Genomic DNA, 24,732 nt, shown 5'->3' on the forward strand with positions numbered 1-24,732 from the left:
CTTCACTTGCTGAGTCCTGCCCTTAGTGAGTGAAGGGAAGGCATTTAAGAGAAGAAGAGATTGGTTTTAGTCCTTCCTTTCCTCTCCCCACAACAGACACCCTGTGAGGTAGGTGGGGCTGAGAGAGGGAGAACTTGCTCTTGAGGGAACAGCTCTGCAAGAAATGTGGCTGACCGAAGGTTACTCAGTAGCTGCATGTGAAGGAGTGGGGAATCAAACCTGGTTCTCCTAGATTAAAGTCTGTGCACTTAACCACTACACTAAACTGGCACAACTCAGTGAGTGAAGGGAAGGCAGGTACGTCTCTTTTTTAAAAAAAAAAACCCCACACATGGCAGTTTGGGTGGTTCATGGACAATTTGATTGCCCAAGTCACAGTTCATGAACTAATGAACTAGCCCAGTTCATCACAAATGTTGGTTTGTAAGTTGGTTCATCCCTAATCAGAAGTATTGTTGACATTACTATAATATCTATTTCATGTACTTAGATAGGACATACTTTATGCATATGTTATCTCCATCAACTCTGAAAGCTGTAGTATTTTAATTGAATACTTTGCATAACAAAAATCTCCTTCTCAGCTCTTCTTTTCCCATGAGGAATTCTACTCTTGTCAAGTTTGAAAGATATTTGACTGAATAAATGGCTTAATAGGCTTACTTTCTTATAAAATTGCAGGGTACTCCGGGACCAATTGGTGTTCCAGGACCAGCAGGACCAAAAGGAGAGAGGGTAAGCAATCTTTGACAAAGAAATAGGCTGTAGCCCAATTGTCTCTCCTAGAGTGTGCCTGAGGAGGGGGGGAGGGAAATGGTATTTTTAGGATCCAGATTTCAGGGAAGGCCTAATTATTAGTATTCTGGATTATTTGGGTCTCCAGTACTAATTCAGTATTCAGATTTGGGTTCTTCTAGAATTCAAAATTATTAACGTAATTATTCCTTATGAAAAACCTTTCTGGGGGGATGGAGTGATTTCCCAATCAAATTATACCACATGCAGGGAAGCTGGTGTTGTCTGTCTACTAAAAAGCCCCAAGTTCAAGCAAATTGAACCAAGGAGCCCCTAACAAGGTGTCCCCAGCTATCCTCCATGGTTTCTTATGAGGAAAAAAACCCTATGCTTTCTCTAGAGCAAAGAAGTCAATAGCCGCACACGAGCAAACAACCATTATTGCTTCAGACTAACATGGCTATCCACCTGGATCTAACCACTGGTCAAAACAAACAACCACTGGCCAGAACAGAACCAACGAGTCCAACAAAACCAATGCAGAGCCAGAGAATACCATCAGAACCACAGGCCAGTGTGGCAAGCCCAGCACAACCAATGTCAAACCAGAGAATCAAAGCTCAGAGAATCCAAGTGAAATCAATTACTTGATGTTTTTTTAAAAATACCTAAACCCTCACCTAAAGATTAAACCTTAACAAGAAATTTCCCTTAGAAGAATTATATGTATATAAACTAATGAATACACCTCAAAACTCTACTAAATGCTCCCTCCCAAACACAACACAGTAAAACCAGAACAACACCCCTAGAAAAGATAAACTTTTAAAAACAGTTTCAGCAACTGGACCTCCCCCCCCCCCCCCGCACCAAGCACTAACCCTTTAAAATTACAGTGCAGAAACAAGCCAAGGAAGACCCCAACAGAACAGCAAAAGCCTTTAAAATATATAAAAAAAGACCAGAGCTTAGATAGAACCAGAAAAAAAGATGCATACTTAAAAGTTAGCAATGACAATCCAAGGCACACAGAACAGAGCAGCCAGAGGCACACCACTCCAAAAAAAATTTTGTACTGTAATGGAGTCAAGCTGCAGCCCAGGCCTGCTTTTATCCTCTTTACTCATCTTCAGAAAGAACCTGAAACAAAGCTATTCTATGAAAGAATCAGGGTGACTGGGCAGATAGAGCTCCCCCTATTGTTTGATCCTATTTGCATAAGAGAAGCCTTCCTCTCTCCTACCGCAGGTGGCCTGGGAAATCTGCAGAAAAGCAAAAACAAACAAGCATAGAGTTTTAAATCATTGGCCCTAGATATTCCCAATATCAGGATACTGATATGCAGATACCAAATATATGTTTATATTCAGACTTGGTATCTGAGTGTACATCCATAGTTCTTACACAGTTATCAATACACCTGGGAAGTTATTGGCAAAGTTTCTTTTTATATAATCTAATTATTGCAAATGCATACTTTCTGCCACTTAAACTGCCTTTCATTTGTAATTCTTTCTTATAGGATTATCTTTATGATGGGTAGATAGTTTTCAGGAGATGCCCTGTAAATTCCTAGATTATCAACAGAAGCTTAGTACAGTGTGAGATGAACAGCAGATGTCCCATAATTTGTCATATTAAGATTCTTTTGTCAAACTATATATTTAGAAAAACATAGCTTTTGAGGGTGTAGGAAACTGCTCTCAAATCCCATTTTGACATGATGAAAGGACTGAGTCTAAAGAGTGCTTCAGTATCAGCAGCAGACTAAAAGATACAGCACTCACCACTTTCTCTACATCTGTACTTAAAAATCACAAAATGTGTGTTTCTTCATCATTCTATTTTTAGGGCAGTAAAGGAGACCCTGGAATTCCAGGATCAATGGGGCCAGCAGGACTTTCTGTAAGTGTACAGGTGTTTTTATTTCTCCCTACTTCTTATGAAACTGCCATCAAGAAATAATACTACAGTAGACTTCTGCTGTCATTTATTTCTTTAATTTGAGAAAGATTTTCAAAAGAAAATAATTATTCTATTCACAAGTTTATTATTTTGGATGAGAAATTCTCAAGTACAGTTTATTTTGAGCTTGAAGTGGGAAAAGTTCATAGTACATGTCAGTGTTCTTGCTCTATCACGTTTACAGCAGCACACTGCCGATCATGGCTGACCTCATTCACCATATTGTGCCAGTTTTTTTGTTTGCTACAGTGAGCAAAGCTGGCCCTGCCCCAGAGGCAGAAATCAATCCAAAGTGAAACCAAGGGTGAAGCCATAACATCATTTCTGCAATGAACTTCCCTTTCCACAATGGATTGCCCTGACTTAGATGGCCTAGGGTAGCCTAATCTTGTCAGATCTCAGAAGCTAAGCATGGGGGGACCTGGTAAGAATGTGGATGGCAGGCCACCATGGAAGTCCAGGGTCCCTACGCAGAGGCAGGCAGTGGCAAACCACCTCTGAACATCTGTTGCTTTGAAAATTCTTGAAGTTACCATAAGTTGGCTGTAACTTTATGGTACTTTCCACCATTGATTCAGTCTCGATATGGCAAAATTAAATTATGGCTAGTTTGCAGCCAGTGTGGCAAAGTAGATAAGAGTGTTGGGTTTGGATGAAAGAAACTCAGGCCAAGTTTCCCACTAAGCTGACACTGTCTCTTAGCCTAACCTACCTCACTGAAATGTTCTAAGGACAGAGCTCCTGTAAAGAAGGCCAGGATATATAATAAAATGTACAATTCATTCAGCAACATATCAAGATCCAGCATAGAATATAACTTCTGCTAATAAAGGCTAGCTTTAGTATAATTTTGTGTGCATGTGGTTTGAGCTAGCGCTCTTCAGGACACCGGTTTCTTCTGGGAATGTAATGGCAGAAAATAAATTCTATGTGGATGGGAGCTATTTACTTGTTAAAGCTTTCATAAATATGTTATAGGGATTACCAGGCTCACCAGGAGAAAAAGGAAACCGGGTAAGTTAAAATTAAGCCACTTTCGCTGATGTTTTAAAACAATGGTGGAATGATTAATTTATGGATCATATAAAATAATAAAATAAAATTCTACTGCCTAACAACTGGAACGTTACAATGGAAATTACATAATCTATGTATTAAAACCTACAATAATCATTTTAGTGTTAGGCAGAGATGATAAAAACTTTTCCCCAAGCCATATATTCCTGACTGGAGTCAGCTATGAATAGAGAGACAAATGAACATGGGTTTTTGAAAAATCCCACTCCACATAGTTAATGTGATGTTCTTATTTGTAGACAAATTATTTCCATTAATTAGTATTAACTCACTAGTGATGCCAATAGCTGCTGTACATTTGTTGAAGTTTCGCATTTGATGATTGTTAGCAAAAATACACACAATGGAATGGACTTAAGAAATATCTTCTAATGTTTACAAGCTTATATTTTCTCAGACAAATTTTAATATTTTGGAGAACAAATATTTATGCATTAAAAGCCCACTGAGGAGCCACAAACTCCAAAGGAGAAAATCATGAGTGCAGCTCTGGAAAAGCACAACATGTGCATATCCTTTTTATTTTTGTCAGCCATTACATTTCATAGCTTCTGGATTGCTTCCTTGGACTTCAGCTCACATTTCTGCATGTAGAGCAGACAAACAGCCAGACTTCTAGTTACAGGCTCCTTTTCACAATCAAACTGATCTTTCATTGTAAAGAAACCAGGCTTGTACGCAAAGATCACAGGCAATGAAGAAAGCACCTGATCTGCAACCCCATATCTTTTTCCGCACTGTATCTCACTTCTGACTGTAGGTACAAGGATGAATATTTGAATGTTTCCTCCTTTAAAAAATAAAGCCCTTCATATCTAAAGCTAGCATATAAAGGAGCAATCTAAGCTAAAGCAGCCAACTTGGTATAGTGGCTAGAGAGACAGGGATCTGGGAAACCCAGGTTCAAATTTCTCCTCTGCCATAGCTTGGACTAGTCACTCACTGTCAGCCTAAGCTACATCACAGGGTTTGTGTTGAAAGGGTAAAAGGGAGGATGGGAGAACAATGCTATAAGGATCTTTAGGTCACTACTGGAGAGAAAAAAGGAATATACTTTTAAAAATTGACATGTAAAGCATTTAAATACTCAAGCTTCAGCTGTAGTCTTATACTGTATAAAATACATTATACGTTAAAATATTTAAGTGTTACACTTCAGCACCAGACATATTCTGTATAGCAGCCCTACAATGCCACATAAAAGAATGGTGTGCTGTCAGAGTACTTATGTGGGGGACAGATTTCCTCACTTAATGTCTCTTCTTAAGAGAACACAGTTTTCATCTTTTAGGTAATCTCAAATGTTGTTCATGGTTCTCCTTCATACACTTTCCTTTTATTTCTCTCCAAAGATCCTGCCATTTCCTTTCAGTTATTCATATGTATCAGTTTCTTCAATAGACATCTTCAAAGAATGAGCCACCAGTTAATTGCTTTCATACAAAGAGTTGGATTGGCAATCCATCAATGTTAGGGGTGTAGATTGTTGCCACATTCCCTTCCACTCCTAGCAATCCCTTCCAATCTTGAAGTTTTTTTTCCCCTGGTGGTCACAGAACCCACATAAACTAAGATCTTCATCGTGGTCTCTGTGCAGTCCCACACATGGGTCTTGCCTTCGGCAACAGATCCTAACCTTGAGCGTTATTTTTGGCACGCTTTCCGGCTTGCCTGGGGAGCAGGCACCGACTGCACATGCCTGCAGTGAGCGGAAGGCACCCCTCCCACTCAGTTTCTTCCTAACCGCCGCTCAGACAACAGTTGCATTCCTCTCCTTAGCTCATTCTTCTCTTCGTCTCCTGTGGTATCGTATTCTTCGTATTCTTCTTTCTTTCCTACTATTTCGTCCCTATCTGGGTTTTAAAAAAAAGAAAGAAGAAGAAGCCTTATTCTGCGCTTTTCTTTTCTTTTCCCCCTCCCATGTCTGGAGCATATGGAAGGGAAAACTACATTTAAAAAGTGCCGCCGCTGTGGAGTTAAAATCCCATCCACCGACAGACATTCCCACTGTCTTTTCTGCCTTGGGGAAGCCCACAGGGTCGACTCTTGCACCCACCGTGCTAGTTTTGGCAAGCAGACATGAAAGAACAGGGCCACCAGACTTCACAGCTTTCTCCTTGAAAAGTCTCTCCGGGCTATGCCCACTTCCAGCAATTTGCCGCCTCTCCCATCTAGAGAGGGAGATTCAGCTGCGTTGACCGCTGTGGCATCATTACGAAAGCATAAGTCTGACAAATCTGCTTCCCGTCATTCCGAGTCCAGTCACAAGTCTAAGAAGTTGAACCGTCACTTGGATCCATCCGCTTCGACAGCCAAGAAACATCGGGAGTCTACACCAAGACCAGCAAGCCTTCTACTAAATCTGCACCTTCGGCTTCGATGGCCTCGGCTTCGACTTCCACCTCAACTCCGATGGCCTCAACTTCAACGCAGCGTACAATCCCAACACTGTTGCCTGCAGAACTCACGGCTCCCACTGACGTCATCACTGAGATGCCCCAGCTCGCTCGATCTGCAGATGTGATTCCGATCCCATCCAGATCTCCATCACTTCACGGCTCCCTGCCTGCGGCTTATCAACTGGTTTCAGAACTCTCCAGAGTCAGTAAACAACAAATAAATACCGTTCGGCATGCAGTGTCCTACTCCTCCAGGGTCTTTGCGTCATCAGTAGTGCTTCGGCGCCATGCATGGCTTCGCTCAACCAACCTTCAGACTGACATCAAGCAAAAGATTGAGGATCTATCGTCTGATGGTCAAGGGTTGTTCCACGCATCCACAGACGAGGTCCTTACATCCATTGACAATGGCCGTAAGCATGCTAAACGTCTAGGTGTCACCCAACAACAGCAGTCCCAAACTTTCAACTGCTCCCGGCCCTGGAAACAGCATTTTCTGAAACGTCAACGTTCCCCTAAACAATCAGAATACTGGCGTCAGAAGGGACCCCAAGGCAAGCAACCCTACCAGTCCTACCAACAGAAAACATGTCCGCTGCCAAGCAAGAAGAATACACCACCCTCCAAACAGTCTCTTTGACTTTCCCCTCCTGCTCTCTCCAGGCCACACAAGGCTTTCTCCGTTCCTCAGGACTTGGCAGAAGATCACCACAGACACCTGGGTACTCACTATAATTCGAATAGGCTACTCCACAGAGTTCATTTCGCCCCCTCACCATCAGTGTTTCATCTTAACTCCTCTGTCCCTGTTTCTTCACAAGGAAATATTAGATCTCCTTTGCAAGGAGGCTTTAGAACCCATTCCTCTCCACCTTCAGAAGAAGGGGTTCTACTCCAAATACTTTCTAGTCCCAAAATGAGACAGAGGCAGACGTCCAATTCTAGATCTCAGGAAACTCAACGAACAGATAACTTACAAAAAATTCAGAATGATTTCCGTTCAGTCAATCCTGCCGTTAATCCTGCAGAACACCTGGATGGCATCCTTGGACCTTCAGGATGCCTACTTCCACATATCAATGAGGCCTCAACACCAAAATACCTGAGATTCGCCGTGGGTCACCACCACTTCCAATATTGGGCCCTCCCATTCAGGCTATCCACAGCCCCTTGCATTTTCACAAAGTGTATGGTAGTGGTGGCTGCAGCTCTGCGTCTTCGAGATATCACCATCTTCCTGTACTGGACGACTGGCTCCTGACTGCTCAGTCACCTCAACAGCTCAAACGGGACATTCAAGTCACGCTATCGCTTCTAGCATCTTTAGGTCTGTGTGTGAACCTTGCCAAATCACAACTCACCCCTACCCAGGACTTACAATTCATAGGTGTTCACTTCTGCATACACCTTCATATGGTTTTCCTTCCTCTTCCACGCAGTCTACAACTCATAGCGACTGCCACTGCTATTCTTCAATCTCCAACTCAACCTGCTGTCATGTTTCAATGTCTTCTGGGATGCATGGCAGCAACGTCTTCTGGGATACATCAGTCATCAAATTCGCCAGGCTTCAGATGAGGTCTCTGCAACTTTGGTTTGTCCGCGCCTTCCACCATCACAGGCAGCCCCAAACCACGATTCTCACTGCACCCAAGGAGGTCCTCCTCTCTCTTCACTGGTGGACCCTTCAGCCAAACTTGCTTCAGGGGATGCCCTTCATCCTGCCTTCCCCTACTGCAAATGTCACCATGGATGCCTCCAAGTGGGGTTGGGGAGCCCACTTGGAGGACAAGACTGTCAGGGGTCTGTGGTCTCCTGCAGAGAGAAAATTCCACATCAGTTGCTTGGAGCTAATAGCAGTGAGCAGATCCCTTCAATCCTTCCTTCCTTCTCTGACTGATCATCATGTTCAAATCACATCAGAGAACATGGCAACCGTCTTCTACATAAACAGACAGGGAGCAACGAGGTCTCTTCGACTTTGCCATCTCTCCATTACCCTTTGGAAATGGTGCATCAAACACAACATTTACATCACTGCAATCCATCTTCCCGGAGTGAAGAATACTCTAGCAGACTTTCTCAGCCAGGTTTGACTGGATGACCACGAATGGTCACTCAACCCTGCACATCTTCACCGCATCTTCTGTTGCTTTGGGAGCCCCAGTGTAGATGTCTTTGCCACATGACTCAACACCAAATACCGTCGCTTCTACGCGAGGGGGAGCAACGATGCATTTCTTCACATTTGGACGGGAGGCCTCCATTACCTGTTCCCTCCATTTCCACTCATCACACGCTCGATCCTCAAGATCTCTCGAGATCAGACAGACTGCATTCTCATCACTCCATGGTGGCCGAGACAACTGTGGTTCACAAGGCTTCTTCAGCTATCTCGCCACTCCTATCGTCACCTCCCTATGATACCTGACCTCCTCACTCAACATGAAGGTCAAGTCTGGCACCACAATCCTCAGATTCTATGCCTCACAGCGTGGAGGATCCGACCATAACACTGCCTCCAGAATTGCAACAGGTTATCCTCAACGCTAGGAAACCATCCACTAGACATTCCTACCTTCTCAAATGGAAGCGCTTCTCTGCATATGTACAATCTCATGACATTAATCCAGACATTGCTCCTACCCCCTTTATTCTACAGTACTTATTGTCATTACAAGCTTTAGGACTTAGTTACTCTTCACTAATGGTTCATTTGTCCGCCATCTCATCATTCCATGTTCCTGTTGATGGTCAGTTTTTTCTCATCATTTATCTAAAGCTTTCCTAAAGGGACTTCTACATCTACATCCCCCAGTTAAACCCATCGTTCCTGCTTGGAGTTTCTCTAGTCCTAGCACAGCTTGTTAAACCTCCTTTCGAGCCCTTAGCGTCTGTTGACTTACATTTACTTTCTTGGAAGACTGCCCTTTTGGTTGCCCTTACCTCTGGTAAACGAGCAAGTGATCTGTGCTCCTTCCACTTTGACCCACCTTATACTGTCTTCCATAGTTCCAAGGTGGTCCTTTGGACGGACCCCACCTTTCTACCGAAGGTCGTCTCCCCTTTCCACCTTTCAAGTGCTACCTCCTTACCAGCTTTCTTCCCAGAACCTAAGGACTCAGGTCAAAGAATACTACATACTCTCGACGTGAAGAGAGCCTTATCCTTCTATCTTGCACGTACACAGGCTTTGTTTGTCGCCTATGGCAGACCCCATAAAGGCTCCAAGATATCCACCCAAAGACTTTCCAAATGGGTGTCTAGTGCAATTCAGTTGTGTTATGGGACTGTTAAACAACCGTTACCTGTCGGACTCAGAGTTCGTTCTACTAGAGCTGTCTCAACTTCTTCGGCATTTCTGCACGGAGTATCCTTGGAGGATATTTTTGCCACTGCAACCTGGTCCTCTCTGTCCACGTTTGTCGCTCATTATGCCCTGGACATTCATGCTAGACGTGATGCCTCCTTCGGTCAGGCAGTCCTCCACTCAGTGAGTGCTCATATGTGAACTATCTATTATGTTTGCCACCAATTGCCAGCACCCACCTCCTGTGTTTAGCTTGTTAATCATCCATGTGTGGGACTGCACAGAGACCACGATGAAGATAAACAGGTTGCTTACCTGTAACTGATGATCTTCGAGTGGTCATCTGTGCAGTCACACACGCCCACCCAGCCTTCCCCTCTGCTGGCTCTTTGCTTTTTCCTGCACAGATGTCAGTAGCAGCTGGAAGAAACTGAGTGGGAGGGGTGCCTTCCACTCGCTCCAGGCATGCGCAGTCGGTGCCTGTTCCCCAGGGCAAGCCGGAAAGTGAGCCAAAAATAACGCTCAAGCAAGCTTTTGGAGTCTACAAGGTTAGGATCCGTTGCCGAAGGCAAGACCCATGTGTGTGACTGCACAGATGACCACTCAAAGATCATCAGTTACAGGTAAGCTACCTGTTTTTAAGGAGCTGCAGTGGGGAAAGGAGGCAAAATTGCATCTTCTACAACCACAGCTCCACTGATGGAAGGAAAAGAGGGCAGTGGCACCCCCTTCCCTCTTAGCACAGTGCCCACTTGCCATTGCACATGGTTATTAGTCCACACAGGTCTTGCAATCTTGGGAATCAACTATTGGATTGGAATTGGAAAAGAATGCGACATCCAGCATCTTCTGCTGCTATATTACTGGATCCAAACCACTGAAATCCACAAAAGATAGCATCAGTCTCACTGCTTGAATCAATCAGTTCTGTTATCATAAGACAGCTGCATATTTAGGAGCAATCTGGTTTATTCATTAATTAGGAATATAGGGGTCTACACAAGCCACCTTATGGGTGCTGGCAGCAATACTGGCTAATAGAGCAAGAGTTTGGAATTGTTTTCATGAAAATCTGAAATCTTGAAATAACAATGTGGTATAAAAATTGCTAAAATAATGAAATGAGTTTTGCTGACCATACATATGATGAGCCCTGCTTTTCAGTTCATGGCTGCTCCAAGGCTAATGTCACATACTTAATCATTCCACCTCTGGTTCTGCTCTGTAACATCATCTTGATAAAAATAGAAATTGATATATCATGTAAATAATCAAATTATTCCATAATGAATAACATAACAAAACCCTGAGGCTTTTTCAGTTGGACAAATTTGGACACATCTTCTTTGACTAAAACAGGGATGGTTGGTTGGTAGGGCTGTCTGGAAAAAGAGCTGATGGCAGAGAACCATGTAAATAATGAAAAGAGAATGTTTCGATCAAATGCATTTCTTTGAATGGGAATTAATATAAGGCGTAGTTCAGAAAAGTGCAACTTGAACAACCTGTTACTTCATGTCTAACACAATTGAGTGCTTTGAAGACACTGTCATACCAAACTAGATGTGGGGGCCACACAAATACAGGTTGTGATGGTGAAGGGCCCGTGTAAAACACAGTAGAAAAAGGTGAGAGGGTAGTGCACCAACCAGGAGCAAAATAGCTGAGAAATGAGTCCGGAGAGGAAGTGTGGATGGGGAAAGGGTTTTGGCGAGTCCGATGCATTGAAAATCCCACCCTTATCTCTTGTTTTATAGATGTGATGGCAAACCTGTTTCTGACACAGAGATCTGTGATCACCAGATAAAGTTTGGCACTTATTTTTTTGTTAGTCACATTCCTTGGTTGTTGGGTCATTGCAGGAATTATAATTGGGAGTATGCATTCAACTTCAACCCCAAACTAGCTGTTTCAGGCCAGGGATATCTGAAATGACCTCAAACACTCCCAAAATTCCAGGAGTAACTGAATTTATCTCCTGAAATTTTGGGAATTTCTGGGAGATAAAGAAGTGGAGAGGAAGGGGCAAAGGGGAAGCACATAGGGAACTCTCAGATGATTGTTGTGCTCAGTCTCTTTCAAGTTTAAAGAGAGCACATGCTGCTGAACAGCTGGGAGACAGGGGGTAGACCTGGCCTCAGAGGCTACATTGACCATTAGCGCCTCAGAGAATTACCTCTCTCTTCTTCTGTTTTTGTTCCCTTGAGGAGAGCATTCAGTAAAGATTCATTTGAATTTCAGCTTTATTTTTTTTAAGGGTGTGAAATTTTTTAAGGGAGCTGAAATTCTCAAACCCAATAACTGGGCTTGAAAACAGTTACAATTAAACCACTAGCCTACCCAGAATTTTGGCATATCCAAATCATGCCCTTTAAAGCACCCAACCTAATTTAAAATGAAAATTTCAGAAATGTACACACCCCTAAAGAAAATGTGGTGTCATATTAAAACAGATACCTAATGAGTGTATGTCTAAACAAACCAACTGAAAAAATGTCAGCGTTTAACCTATGTATTAAAGCTGAACTTGCTATTTTAATTGCAATTTTTTTTCTTCTCCTGTCTGTGTGTTTGCGCGTGTTGTGTGTTCCTTGCCTCCACAGGTCTACCTTTGTCCCCTTTATCCCTTCCTGCTCTTCTGCCTTTTCTCCTGGGTCCTTCCTCCTCTTCCTGCTGCAACCCATTCTGCATTTTCTCCTGGATTGTCCTTCCTCTATGCCAGCGTTTGATCCTGGGTGACCTCTCCTCTCCCATCCATTTATCCTGTCACCTTAATTTTGCCAAAAACCCATTTATTGTCCTTAAAAACAAAAAAAAAACAAATAGATTTCAAGAGACCTCTTCTGCCTAATGTTTTCTACTTGCACTATCTAATCCTTATACCAGTTACTAAATAAAATTTCCTCTCCAACAATCCCACTTACATTTGACACTGCAAGCACCTAGCAAGATGTTTTATTATACATATTTATGTTTCTTTTAAATGGATTCAGAAAGGTTTACATATGCTTGTTTTCTTGTTCAATATTAGTGCTTGGCTTGATGTGAGCTCTATTAAAAACTTGGGCTGGCCATAGTGTGACATTCAGGGTGACTTTTCACCTTACATGGCATGAGACCTATGGTCTCATTTCAATCCTGTTGAGCCCCTATTTTAAGAACCAAAGTAGGACAGATCAAGCTTTGTTTATTTTTCTTCTTAGAGTAAACAGAAACCATGGCAGAACTCTACTGATTCATGTTAAAATACATTATTTTAGAACAGGTGTATCTTATAGCATTTTTATTTAATAGTATAGCATTGTAGTATTTTCTTTTAGTGAAACAAAATTAGGGAAAATAAAAGTCCAGTGGCACCTTCAAGACAAAGTTTATTTTAACATTTCAGGAGTCAGAGTTCACCATCAGGTGCCTGAACTGTACATCCAAACATTTTTCTGATTACTTGCTGTTTAAAACTGGCATTACTTTATGACATCTCCCAACTTTGATCCTTCTGTTGTTTGTAAAGTTAAGTATAAATAACTGCCAGGAATGTGTACTTTTTGCACCCGTTGAAGTGAAAACTGTAGCTTTCATTCAACATTACTAATACCAATGTTTATGTTATAGCTGCAACAAATCTGCAGACACTGCTAAACATCTTTTAGAGCATTTTTTGCATTGTCCAGTAGAGGAGGGACAGATTATTTCTCATTTCTACAACAAAACATGAAAAAGGAGCACTGATTACACTACTGCACCTGCTCCAAGAGGAGGTATGAGCACCTACCCACTCAGTTTCTTTAGACTGCTGCTAGAACCTTTTCCAAAAAGGAGAGGTCGGCAGTAGAGATGACTAGATTGTGTGACTGCACAGATGATTCCTCATAGCAGGCACAGTACAATGGTTAGTTAGTGCTCCACTTCGAGATTTTTTTTGTAGAACAGACTGTCATAAAGGACCTAATTTCTCTGTAATGTTTTGCACAATGTCTGAAAATTGCTTACCAGCAACTGGAGGTCTTCAAGTCATCATCTGTTAGGGTTGCCAGACCCCACCCCCCACCCCCGTGGAGTTGGGGGTCTCCTGCTTCCAGGCCCCACCACCTTGCCACTGATCAGCAGGGGGGGACTTGCCTTTAAAAAGAGGGAGATCCATCTGCCCTGCAATTACATGTCTATGTCACTGCCCACATGACCCAGAAGTGGTCATCATATTTGGGTCATCAGGGCTGTACTCTGGTATTTGAGCAAAAACTATGATAGAAGCCAAATTTACCAGAGTTTTTTGCCCAAATACCAGAATGTCACGTGCATCGATGTCCCAGAAGTGAAAGATTGGGATGTAGCACTTAATCCTTCCAGATCTTGTTGAAATCCCAAGTTTATTGTGACTGCTGTTGCCATTTAGATTAGCATTACAGCCAATATACGTGTTGTCAACAAATTACTGCCACAGTATCAATAGCTCAGGAGCCCACTTTGTCATTGGTCCCGATTCTATGCATATCTGTTTAGGCTGAACTTTATAAAAAGCTAGATGTCAAAACAAATCTCTACAGAAGAAATATAATCTTTGACTACTCAACTTTTACCAACTACAACCCACTGTTTTATACCCTTTGCTTGGAATCAGGCTGAAACTGTTCTTCCCAGCATGTGATTCTATCATCAAAGACTCATGGGTCAACATATGGACGAATTGGAGACTCAACATAAGCAAACAGCTCCATGGTAAAGGTAGTCCCCTGTGCAAGCACTGAGTCATTACTGACCTATGAGGTGACATTTTGGCAGACTTTTGTTATTGGGTGGTTTGCCATTGCCTTCCCAGTCATCTACATTTTTGCCTCCAGCAAGCTGGGTACTCATTTTACCGACCTTGGAAGGATGGAAGGCTGAGTCAACATTATCCATCATATCTTGACTTAACTCTTTACGTTGATTTCCCAAAACTTCTAGTAGAAATGTAATTAGGAGAGAGTCAGCAGTGTTTGTATCTCCATGGCCCAAAGGCGCCAAGGAGGTGCTAGCTACTTCAGCTGAGGCAAAAACCTCCATCAACAAGTGAGCTTCCCCAGCTTTCTTTTGTTTTTAATTACCCTTAGAGGCTTTAGGTGGCATATTTCAAGTCTAGTTTGTTTTAGAATAGTGAATTAGAATTAATTCAAGAGTGAGAGGTCAGGGAGCAGCAGATAATGGCTTCTGGTCAACTGGCGATCAAAGCCACGCCACCCACTGAAGACTATAGTTAGCACCAATGCATCTACTGAGGTTGGGGAACCCATTACATGGGCCTGACCACCAATGATGTTTCACCTTCCAATGTTCAGAACAAACATATCAGCTTCATGGAACTCATGGCAATCATTCTAGAACACTCTTCTGCTGTGACAGGAGATGTCACTGCCCTCTCGGCTTGGCTTCGCGAACGAAGATTTAAGAAGGGTGCAATAGTCCACGTTTGCTGCAGGCTCGCTGGTGGCTGACAAGACCAATGTGGGACAGGCAGGTCCGGCCACAGCGGCTGCAGGGAAAAGTCTGATTTAGGGTTGGTCCTGTAGCAGTGCGATTCTTCCTCAATCTCCTTTTGTCCTCAAGACCAGCTATGCGTGTGTTCTCAAAGGAAGAGACAGCCTGGTGGATGGTGTGCCTCCATGCTTTGCGATCTGAGGCTAGGTCAGACCACTGGTGATGGTTGATGTGACAGGTGCTAAGGGATTTCTTCAAGGAGTCCTTGTACCTCTTCTTTGGTGCCCCTCTATTTCGATGGCCGGTGGAGAGTTCGCCATACAGGGCAATCTTGGGAAGGCGGTGGTTTTCCATCCTAGAAATATGCCCTGCCCAGCGCAGCTGCGTCTTCAACAGCAGTGCCTCGATGCTGGTAACCTCTGCCCGCTTGAGGACTTCAGTGTTGGTCACAAAGTCACTCCAGTGGATGTTGAGGATGGTGCGAAGGCAGCGCTGATGAAAGCGCTCAAGGAGTCGCAGGTGATGACGGTATAAAACCCACGATTCGGAGCCATAGATGAGGGTTGTCATCACAACCGCTTTGTAAACATTGATCTTTGTGCCTTTTTTCAGATGCTTGTTGCTCCACACTCTTTTGTACAGTCGGCCAAATGCACGGTTTGCCTTTGCCAGCCTGTTGTCAATCTCCTTGTCGATCTTGGCATCTGAGGAGATGATGCACCCCAGGTAGCTGAACTGCTGGACTGTCTTCAGAACTGATTCACCCACAGTGATGCAGGGAGGGTGATAATCTTCCTGGGGTGCAGGCTGGTGGAGAACTTCTGTCTTCTTCAGACTAACTTCTAGGCCGAATAGCTTGGCAGCCTCTGCAAAGCAGGACGTCATATGCTGCAGAGCTGATACCGAGTGGGAGACGAGTGCAGCATCATCAGCAAACAGTAGCTCTCGGATGAGTTTTTCCATTGTCTTGGAGTGTGCCTTTAGTCGCCTCAGCTTGAACAGGCTGCCATCGGTGCGATAGCGTTTGTAGACACCATCGTTCTCATCTAGATCTACTGCGGCTCTTTGAAGCATCATGCTAAAGAAGATCGTAAAGAGAGTTGGCGCGAGAACGCAGCCTTGCTTTACACCTGTGCCTATTGGGAAGGGCTCCGAGAGGTCGTTGCAGTGTCTGACTTGGCCTCGCTGGTCTTCGTGTAGCTGGATGATCATGCTGAGGAACCTTGGGGGACATCCTAAACGTTCCAAGATTTGCCACAGGCCTTTCCTGCTAACGGTATCGAAAGCTTTGGTAAGGTCGACAAAAGTCACATACAGACCCTTGTTCTGTTCCCTGCATTTCTCTTGGAGCTGCCTGAGAACAAATACCATGTCGGTGGTGCTCCTGTTAGCTCTGAAGCCGCACTGGCTCTCTGGGAGGAGTTCTTCTGCAATGGTGGGCACCAGTCTGTTCAGGAGTATTCTAGCAAGGATTTTGCCTGCGATGGAGAGCAGGGTTATCCCCCGGTAGTTGGAGCAGTCTGACTTTTCCCCTTTGTTCTTGTATAGGGTGATGATGATTGCATCGCGAAAGTCCTGTGGTAATTTGCCTTGTTCCCAGCAGGTGACAAGTACTTTGTGAAGTGAGCTATGTAGTACTGTGCCCCCATGCTTCCAGATCTCTGGTGGAATTCCATCAACTCCTGCTGCCTTGCCACTTTTCAGTTGCTTGATGGCTTTAACAGTCTCTTCTAGGGTGGGGATCTCATCCAACTCTGTTTTCACCGGTTGAAGTGGGGTGAGGTGGATTGCTGAATCTTGAACTACGCGGTTGGCACTGAAGAGAACCTGAAAATACTCCGACCACCGGTTCAGTATGGATGCCTTGTCTGTGAGGAGCACTTGGCCGTCTGCACTATGCAAGGGACTCTGAGCCTGATATGATGGACCATATACTGCCTTCAGGGCTTCGTAGAACCCTCTTAAATCACCAGTGTCTGCACACAGCTGGGTTCTCTCTGCAAGCTTGGTCCACCACTCGTTCTGAATGTCTCGAAGCTTGCGCTGGAGGTTGCTACATGCAGCGCGAAAGGTTGCTTTTTTCCCAGGACAGGAGGGCTGAGCAAGATGTGCTTGGTAGGCAGATCTCTTTTTTGCCAGTAATTCTTGGATCTCTTGATTGTTCTCATCAAACCAGTCCTTGTTCTTCCTTGTGGAGAACCCGAGGACTTCTTCAGAGATCTGCAGGACGGTAATTTTTAGGTGTTCCCAGAGTGCTTCTGGAGAAGGGTCTGTGGGGCAACTGAGGTCCTCAATTCTTGACTGGAGCTTTGCCTGGAAGGCAGCTTTAACTTCGGCTGACTTAAGGCTGCCAACCTGAAACTTCCTCCGAGGGATACCTCCTCTCCTGGGTGTGGGTTTAAAGTGAAGACGGAGATTGCAGCGTACAAGGCGATGATCCGTATGACATTCTGCACTGGGCATTACTCGGGTGTGTAAGACATCTCGAAGGTCTCTCTGGCGCACCAGAATGTAGTCGATAAGGTGCCAATGCTTGGACCGTGGGTGCATCCAGGTTGTCTTCAGACTGTTCTTCTGCTGGAAGATAGTGTTGGTGATGGTGAGCTGGTGCTCCATGCAGAATTCTAGCAGGAGGCGCCCGTTGTCATTGCAGTTGCCAATGCCGTGTTTGCCAAGTACTCCTTTCCAGGCTTCCGAGTCTTTACCTACTCTGGCATTGAAGTCGCCAAGGATGATCACCTTGTCCTCTGTAGGGGTCTTCCGTACGAGGTTGCGTAGATCAGCATAGAACTTGTTCTTTTCTGCAGGATCTGCTTGAAGGGTTGGGGCATACACACTGAAGAGTGTTGCATGCTGCTTGTTTTGAAGTGGGAGGCGCATGGACATGATGCGATCTGAGTGACCTGTTGGCAGGTTTTCGAGTTTGGAGGCAATGGAGTTCCTGACCATGAAGCCAACGCCAGAAAGGCGGCTCTCAGCCTTTGACTTACCCGACCAGTAGAGGGTATAGCCAGCACCGTGTTCTTGAAGACTACCTTCCTCAGGGAAACGGACCTCACTGAGAGCTGCTATGTCGATATTCAACCTGAGAAGTTCGTGGGCAACTAGAGCAGAGCGTCGTTCAGGGCGACCACTGCCTACTGTGTCAAGCATGGTTCTGATGTTCCAACACGCAAGCTTTAGTCTTTGCACACTTTGTGAGGCAGGTGCATGCCTTTTCTTTGTTGTTATTTTTCGACCGCAAGTAAGGATGCCCGTTGACCGCGGCTAGCCAACTGGGGTGGGGGAGACGAGCTTTGTTTAGGCCACCTTTTCTAGGCCCCTCTCCGTGTGGAGCAAGCAGTGCTGTCCCTAGATAAGGCTGCTTGGTCGTTCAGGGTGCTGCCGAAAGATGCTTTCGTCTCCGGGTTAGCATCAGGCGACCAATATCCTGAACCGCCTACATGCAGGATCGGGACTGCGGCTTCCAGTGGCACCTTCCACCTGCCGTTTCGCCCCTTGCCTATCGCTGCAGGACTTGATGCGTTGTGGGTTGTGTGTGTGGATATGCCCTTCAGGCCTGCGCAGAGGAATTTTTTAGGTGAAGCGCAGTGTGCGCGGTACTGGCTCCACCCTTTCACCTGGGGGTCATCTGCCATGGCCCAGTAAGCCGGGACGCCGGCAGTGAGTCCTCCAGGTGGTAGGTGTTACATTAACGAGCTCTATCTGCCCGGGTTTGATGTTAGAGTTTTCCTTCTCTTAGGCTGACGAGGTTGGTGGGCCCAGCCTGCCCATCCGGTTATACCGCCGGACAATTCGGTCGCACCATGACGTAGCAAACTCTGTGAAAACGGGGGGGACCAGCGAGAAGGTGTTGCTACGGATGCAGTAATGCAGGAGAGGCCATTGCAGTGACCATCTGCCAGGCATAGCCAGACAGTGACCACGCGGCATTCACTACACCGGGAGAGGAGAGGCTATGTATTGCGCATGCACTTTCCCTGGGGGGGTAGGATTCCCAGAGGGAGCCCACCCCCCACCACCCCCCTATCACTGCCCAATCCTGTGTCAATAAACAGGACTTTCCACTAATATGTTTACCAAGAGAATGTCTGTGTAACAAGACCAAGAACAAAAGGATCCTAAACTAAAATAGTAGATAACAATTTTACTTGTGTACTGAAGAATCTATCACTATAACAAAAATGTTCTATTTAAATTAATATATTTTATATATACAAGCCACACTAGCCAGTAACAAGGTAAAACACTTATACATAATAGCCAATGACAAATTACAAGTTATCATGGTTCAAAAACAAATTTTGTGACCTTAATCAGATCTAATGGTATAAACGTTCTGTTATAGGATTCCCAGGTCTTACCTTTCTTCCAATGCAGACCTGGAAGATCCTGTGCGCATGCCGTGATGATGTCACCCCAAAGTGACATCATCACGCTGGGCACTTTGCGTGCATGCACTCTAGCATTTTGGCTAACCAGAGTTTTTGGCATTGACACAACATTGATGCAAGAGTGGGCTGTTTGGGGATGGGGATTCCCCCACTAGTCAGCTGGCGTGTGGTGGATTGCAGCCCCTGAAATCAGGAGAAACCCTAGCTGGACTGAAGGACTGGCAACCTTATTCTATATCCTGCTTGTCAACAAGCAATGACATAGGCTGGGAGGCCAAAATGGCACAGGAAAAGTCCCACCACCACTACCAAGAAAAGGGAAGGAGGAAAATAATTTACTTCTGGCCCTGCCTTGACAAAAGATAGGAGCAGGCTTGACATGGCTTGTGTCCAGCTTATGCCAATCTGCCTTGTATGGCGGTGGTGGAGGCCACTGGCTTGTAACAGCAATGTGTCCTGCCTGCCTCACATGGGGCAAGTGCTGCTCGTTCCTGCCAGGTGGGAGCCACTGGCTTGTGGTGGAGGCCTGCATCCACCTTGCATGCTAGTTTGCAGTGGCAGCTTGTGGCTACCTACCTGCCTTGTAGCATGTCAGTGGCTGCCCCTCATATAGGGCAGGAGCCTCCACGGGATCACAGTGGGTCTAACAGATGGGGGCAGCCCCCAGGACTTTTCCTGATGGTCTTAATGGCCAATCAGCATTATTGACAAGAAGTCAATTGCTTATACAATAATCTTAACTTTGGAGTGAAAATATAAAAACCCAACTGCATCTTCCACAATCTCCTTGTGGATCCTGAGAAGGGAGGAAAACAAAATATCCTGGCCATACTTTAATCCCTGTCCTCTAACTCATTATTCCAGTCTCTTTTAGAGTAAAGCCTTTTGCCACAGAGGAAACCATGACATACCCAAGTACTCCAGCAAAGGGGGGACATGAACTGCATCTTTGGGTGATGCAATTTTGCCTTCACAAAGGGACCACATTCATCTATGCATTGCCATCTCTGTTGCTGACAGCACATGTCCTGCACAGTATCATACAGGAGACATTCCACTGCATCCTAATCATTCTGTAATGATTTTATCAGGCATGGTTTCCTCTCCTACTGCATCTATCATCCTACCCAGACCTGCAGCAAAAACAGAGCAGGATACTAGTTTTCAAATTGACTATTTGAGGTATCAAACTCTCTCACCACTCCTGCCATTCTGGAAGTCATCCTCAGATCCAAGACACCGTGTATAGGGAAGTTAATCAAGGCAAAATAGAATAAGCTCTCCACCTATCTTACCTCTCATGACCTCACCCACACCACTGTATGTTCCCCAGACATCTTTAATTACAAGTTACATTAACAATCTTCATTGAAGTTTCACTAGGCACTCATGTCAGCGTTCCATGTCCACATCTACAGCTGTTCTGTATTTTTGTGTTACATGGTCAAATATTTCCTCAAAGGGCTTGCTTCACACCCTAACCAAAACTATCATTTCCTCCTTGAATTTATGGATGAATATTAAACCTCTAGCTATATGTGATCTTAAATTCCTCACATTCAAGACATTTCCTCAAAGCAGCACTTTGCCACCTTTAACTGTTTTCCACCAAACTCTTTCTTAACCTAGATTTTACCTTTCTCCACCTCCTCCAGGAAGTTACATTACTTGTGTGTACCTCCCACAGCCCAAAGATCAGGCTGAAAAAATTCTCCACATCTTAGATATCAAGAGGACATTCTTATTCTATCTAGATAGAAGAAAGGACTCCTGTAGCGATAATCTGTTCCTCTTTTATAGAAGTCCATAAAAGGACAAGAAAGTTTCACCTTAAGGGCACTTGAAATGCAGCAACTGCTAACCCAAGACTTCATGGGGACAGTGTATGAGAGAAGTAACCACTTGTTCAACCTTCTTCAAAGAGGTTTCATTTCAGGAAATATAAAGAACTTGCACCTGGCTTCAGTTTCTACTCAAGTCTTGGACTATCTGAGCACAATGGGATGCTAATTTTGTACATGTTATTGCCAGCATCTGCCTCCAGCTAAACTAGTTTGCTGATCTTCCATACGTTGGGGAAGGCAATGGCAAACCACCCATTAAAAAGTCTGCCGTGAAAACGTCGTGAAAGCAACGTCACCCCAGAGTCGGAAGCGACTGGTGCTTGCACAGGGGACCTTTCCTTTCCATATGTGGTACTGTACAGAGGCCATGAAGAAAACCAGGTTTGCTTACCAATAACTGATGTTCTTCAAATGGTCATCAGTGCTTGTCATGCTACTTACCCTGCTTCTGGCCTCTCAGTTATTTCATCTCTGAGAGAGCTTCTTGCACTTGTCAAAAGGATCTGAATGGGACGACTCTCACTCCTTCCCCCAGAGTTGGTGCACTAGATTGGTACAATTACTTGGAGGAAGAGATCTGAGCACCAGTTTTAGACTCTAGAATTCTTCAGAGTTGCTTCTATGCCACAGCAGAATCACATGTGAGTCTGCATAGATAACCATTCAAAGAACATCAGTTCTGGTAAGCAACCTGCTGTTCCTCATTGTGCCTTCAGACCTTGTGCAAAATGTTATTACAAAGTGCAATTTTCTGTAATGAAGGACTAATTTTTGTATATAAAAGTTTTGAAGCATTTAGTGACTCCTCCCATAATGTGGTATAAATAGCTCCAAACTTTTCAGTTCATATCCTGATTTTAAAAGCTGCTACAACCATGTGTTTCAATTCACTGATAATCAAAGTTTAGGGCAGTCAGTCATTGGAAAGGAAGATTAATCCCATCATATGCTGCATAGAAACTCAATTACTGTCCTCCTCAGAATAACTTCTGAGCAAGTATGAGAAAGATGGCAGCTAATATTCCCAGTGGTAATCACTGATAGCATAGTGTGAAAACAGAGTTTTTGCATCCTAATTTAAAATTTTAATAATTACTAAAACTATATACACATTTAAATTTAAAATGCAAGTAAATCCAGGGAAAAATCTTGCAAGCAGAATCTTAAATGAGAAAAAAATCAAGCCTTTAAAGTTATTCTTTATATATTTTTATATTTTGGGATTGTTTCTGACATTGATTTGAATGGATGATCCTCAACTTTTATTAATAAACTATTATTCACAGGGGGAAAGGGGCAAGAAAGGCTCTAGGGGGCCTAAAGGGGATAAGGGAGACCAAGGAGCACCTGGATTAGATGCACCCTGTCCATTGGTATGTTGTGTTTTTTTAAAAAATGTATTGTCTGATTCTCAGCCATTGAGGAAGAAAGAAGGATTAATGGCAGTATTGTAATCATGCAATTAAGTTACTGATTGAACTGTTGAAAAATGAGGTTCTGTCTTACTTCCACTGAAACAACCGTGACAGAAAGCTAAAGCAAGTCTTGTGAGCAACTAGACTATGGAAAAGTAGACTGTGGTAGCTGTAGCTTAAAAGACCTGACATTCCTATGCACTCTGTTAGAGATTCTGCCTTAGACTGACCAGTTCATACATGCATCTATATAATTTAATTACTTGATGATTTGCTGATGAATGTGTTCCAATGAAATGTGCTTGATGAATTAGGAGGCAATATAAAAGCTCTGAATGTGGGATCTAATATGCAATGTTTAATTCACATATGCAAGTCATTACTTTGTGTTGCAGTCACCAAAAGAACAAAAATATGTGAGCAGGATCTCAGCAATAATGGTCTACAGTGCCTTCTTTCTTCCTCCTTAAGTGGTGATGAAATCCTGTTTCAAAGAGAACTTGCCAGTTGGAATTGATGCAGGATACTCAGTTTATGATACCCAGTGGAAACAAAATTGTTTTCTAAAAACAAGGAAAGCTCATGACATGGAGTCTCTTTATAGCTCCATGTCAGAAAAATTATTACAATTGTCTTTTACACAAAAATACTTTAAGATGTGTGAAAGATAATTTGAAAAATGAAACACAGATGACATTTCCTCCAGAGGACTTAAAATACTTGGGAGTTGCATGACCAATCAGAATCAAAGAATCAGAATTGGAAGGGACCTCCAGGGTCATCAACCCCCTGCATAAAAGATATGCTTATTTTAGGAACTCTATACCTGCCTTTTTTTAAAAGTGGCATTCTTAATTTGTTATACTTTACCTTCATTCAGGAACTCTTGTATATTAGGCTACACTCCCTGACATCACCAGAAGTGACATCACCCATTCAGTAGGTTACTTTCCACATATTGACATAGAACTGTACAGTGCCATCAGCTGCATTTGATGGATGTGTGTTCTCACACAGCCCAATGAGAGACTTTGTTCTGCCCCGCCCCCCAACATGATCAGAAAGAGAGCCACATGTGGCAGAGTGGGCAGCTGCAGGCCCAGCTTCTCCCAGGAGGGAGCACTTGTGGGTGGCTCTGCGGTTCTTGCTCTCTTCGCAAGCCCACTGGAGGCTGGAGGTGGCAGAGAGGATGGCGCATGCAGTCTGGGAGTGTGTGGCTGCCTAGTACCTTCCCTCTACTGAAGACCTTTTTTTGAGCCGAAGCCCTGGCCAAGCCAGCCAGAACTGTGTTGCTGTGCATTCCTGCTAAACCCCCCCACCCCCGCATTTATTATGTTATCTTATATTGGTAAGACACTGGAGACCAGAACATTTTTTTAAAAAAAAATCACACCCCAGTTAATAATACAGCAATAGCAGTTTTTAAATTCCAGTGTAACTCTTTAAGAAAGTTTCAGGAACCCAAAGATTTATTCATAATTTCTATCTCCTTAACTTCATTTGCTCATAACAGAGCAATCTACAAAGCTAAGGTGTGCTGTCACACATTACTTTTGCCACGAACAAAGACTACTTAAGAAATCGTTTCTAAAAATTAGCATTCTTCTGCCTCTATGGAGCCTTCTATTTTATCAGATTTAGAGAAATATCTTCTGATTGTTTCCGAGTTCAGAAAGAGAAGCTATCATTACCATCATTGTATGCAAATGTACATAAATACCCTGGGTATGTAACCTGAGTTCCCTTAGATATATCACTGTTGTACTGTGACTCTCCACCCATAAAATGGAGGCGATCTGCACTGACTAAAGTAATTCTAGTGGTTGATTTCATGAACAGGGACTCCGAGGTTTTAAAGGCGAGAAGGGTGAGCCGGGGTTACCAGGGCTGGACGGGCTGGATGCCCCTTGCCCATTGGTATGGTGTTACCTTCCCTTTCCTGCATGTTTCTGATTGCTCCCTGCTGCTACTGCAAACCCCTTTTCAGATGCACTTTCCTTCAAAATGTTCTATGACCCATGACAACTAGTTACTACCAACATTTCCCTGTAATATATGAGACTGATAACAAATACTTTGCTGGATTAAACAATGCAATGGTTCTTACAACTGCTTTGTTTCATCTTTTAACATTTCTTT

General features: G+C 43.9%; 1 protein-coding gene across 1 annotated transcript in view; it reads left to right on the forward strand.

The window, feature by feature from the left end:
- COL13A1 (collagen type XIII alpha 1 chain) overlaps window positions 1-24,732 on the forward strand; it is a 127,483-nt gene that overhangs the window by 93,057 nt on the left and 9,694 nt on the right. The window contains exons 23-26 of the mRNA XM_060241182.1: window positions 682-735; window positions 2,587-2,640; window positions 3,679-3,714; window positions 24,433-24,510. Of these exons, the coding sequence (XP_060097165.1) occupies window positions 682-735; window positions 2,587-2,640; window positions 3,679-3,714; window positions 24,433-24,510 (222 nt within the window). The remainder of the gene's footprint in view (window positions 1-681; window positions 736-2,586; window positions 2,641-3,678; window positions 3,715-24,432; window positions 24,511-24,732) is intronic.

The sequence above is a fragment of the Heteronotia binoei genome, chromosome 6 (genome assembly GCF_032191835.1).
Source record: "Heteronotia binoei isolate CCM8104 ecotype False Entrance Well chromosome 6, APGP_CSIRO_Hbin_v1, whole genome shotgun sequence".
In the NCBI taxonomy this organism is placed as follows: domain Eukaryota; kingdom Metazoa; phylum Chordata; class Lepidosauria; order Squamata; family Gekkonidae; genus Heteronotia; species Heteronotia binoei.